Source organism: Atta colombica, unplaced genomic scaffold, assembly GCF_001594045.1.
Source record: "Atta colombica isolate Treedump-2 unplaced genomic scaffold, Acol1.0 scaffold157, whole genome shotgun sequence".
In the NCBI taxonomy this organism is placed as follows: domain Eukaryota; kingdom Metazoa; phylum Arthropoda; class Insecta; order Hymenoptera; family Formicidae; genus Atta; species Atta colombica.
In genome coordinates, this window is record NW_017259247.1 from 202,424 (window position 1) to 204,485 (window position 2,062).

The 2,062-nt window shown below is 27.8% G+C and overlaps 1 protein-coding gene across 6 annotated transcripts in view; it reads left to right on the forward strand.

Moving 5' to 3' along the window:
- Nucleotides 1-2,062, forward strand: part of LOC108685777 (ecdysone receptor) — a 286,435-nt gene that overhangs the window by 172,220 nt on the left and 112,153 nt on the right. For 2 of the 6 annotated variants that reach the window (XM_018190742.1, XM_018190744.1), the window contains exon 2: nucleotides 138-671. The exons of 2 other annotated variants lie outside the window; for them this stretch is intronic. In XM_018190742.1, coding sequence (XP_018046231.1) covers nucleotides 371-671 — 301 coding nt within the window. In that variant the 5' untranslated portion in view covers nucleotides 138-370. Of the gene's footprint in view, nucleotides 1-123; nucleotides 672-2,062 lie in introns of those variants that run through there. 2 more of the 6 variants (XM_018190745.1, XM_018190743.1) reach the window with 2 other exon arrangements.

Genomic DNA, 2,062 nt, shown 5'->3' on the forward strand with positions numbered 1-2,062 from the left:
GCGCGCGCGATACGTATAAATGTATTTAACTTATTCTTGCCCTTACGAGAAATGGAATACAAAAATTCATCACATGTGGAAAGAAAAATGAATGTAAAATCAACTTTCAGTGTTGATCTCGATTCTTTTCTTCTCAGAATATTGCATAAAAAATTGTGATTTTGTGCTTTCAACAATTAATGAAGGACATGAAGAAAAAATCTTCATTGACATTTCATGTACAATCGATCATATTTACCTATGATTACTTTATGAATCTCATGTGGATTATTGAGGACGATTCTTGATTGTGTGTGTGGTCATAAAAACAGCGACAATATAAAAATACTGTATCTAGAGAAAAAGTTAAAAAGTGGTGGTGAATGGTGAAATGCTGCAGACAATGCCACGGATACCTATCGCGGGAATACGGAGAAGGTGGAGCAACAAGTATATTGAAAATCTTCAAGAATCTAGTCCAGAAGTGTCGAGTAGCGATACGTTCTCATCAAGCTTTCAAGCAGATTCAGGTGCATCAGTGCGTGAAGAAGATCTTCAACTTTGGGATTTGGATCTTCATCGAGGACTTAAAACAGAATCTAAAACTGATCATTACAGCACCATTACCACCAGTGCTGCAGAATTAGTTAATAACGATCATCCAGCTTCACCTTTCTCTGCCACTGTTCAAGGTAAATGCAGTCAATGACGGAATTATAAAATTTTACAATAATGAGCATAATTAGCTTTATGAAATTAATTGTAAGCACGATTTTCAAATTTTGAGTCTTTTACATCATGTTTACATTTTTATATTAAATTTTATATTAAGTTTTGTATTAAATTTTAATATTAGATGTGGGAAAAAGTTCGTGGCGTTTTTTTTAATGCCATCTAATGGGAAAAACGCCATGAACTTTTTCCCTAATATTTAGAATTTTTTAATATTACTGAAAAGTGATATTTTTATTTGATTTTTATTTTAAAAAATGCTATTGGAAACTTTTGGGGAAATTTTATACGTTAGAAAACAATTTTATGTCATTATTCTTTAGATACATATATATGAAAAAAAGGCATGGGACTGATTGTTTTTTAGGGTAAATTTTAAATTTGAAGAACTTATATAATTTTGGTTCTAATTGGTAAAAGTTAATTGGTAACAAGATTAATTTTTTTAAATTATGATCAAAAATTTGGATTAATTAATATGTAGAACAAAAAAGAAACTTTTAACGCTATAAGAAATAAAAGATTCAATATATCTAATTTCCATTGTCGAAATTTTTGAAATAACATGTTTGATAACATGATTGTAATGATTTTATCGAATTTTTCAAATATTTTTCAGCAAAATATAAATACAGCATAAAATACACAATAATGAGCACACTTAAAGAAAAAGATTTGATTGGAATTACCTATATGTATATGGATTTAATTGTAATTTATACTCATTTTTGACAGTACCCTCCATAAGTTTGGAAACATCCTACGTTTTACACGTTTGTAAATAATTATTAATTACAGAAAAAAGAAATAAAAGTACATACATTCATTATCTATAATGTACGTATGTATGTACTTTTATTTCGTCTTTTTAATTAAAGATTTAATAATATTCTATTAAAATATAGAATTTTGATTAAAATGCAATTCATACGAATTTGATTCTTCGGGGTCATTTTACAATTTTTAGTCTGAAATCAACTTGCGACTCAAATAATTTATCACTTATATAGAAACCATTAAACTACAATTAAATAACCTATGTATATACAACGAACACAAGTACGACATTGCAAAACAAGTAATAATATACATATAAATAATAGACCAAAGCGAACGAAATTCAATTTTGAGCACTTCGATACTGTGAAATAATTGTCCAACATATTTTCGGCATGTACAAGCTTATAAGTATTCTAGGTAAATGTTTATCGTCATTTAGATGTCTTACAAAGCATTTAAACCAAAAACATGTATAGATCGCTGTTATATAATGGCTTTTTTTTGTAAAACTTAGGGTTCCCAAATTTATGGAGGGTACTGTATATATATGTGTATATATATATATATATAT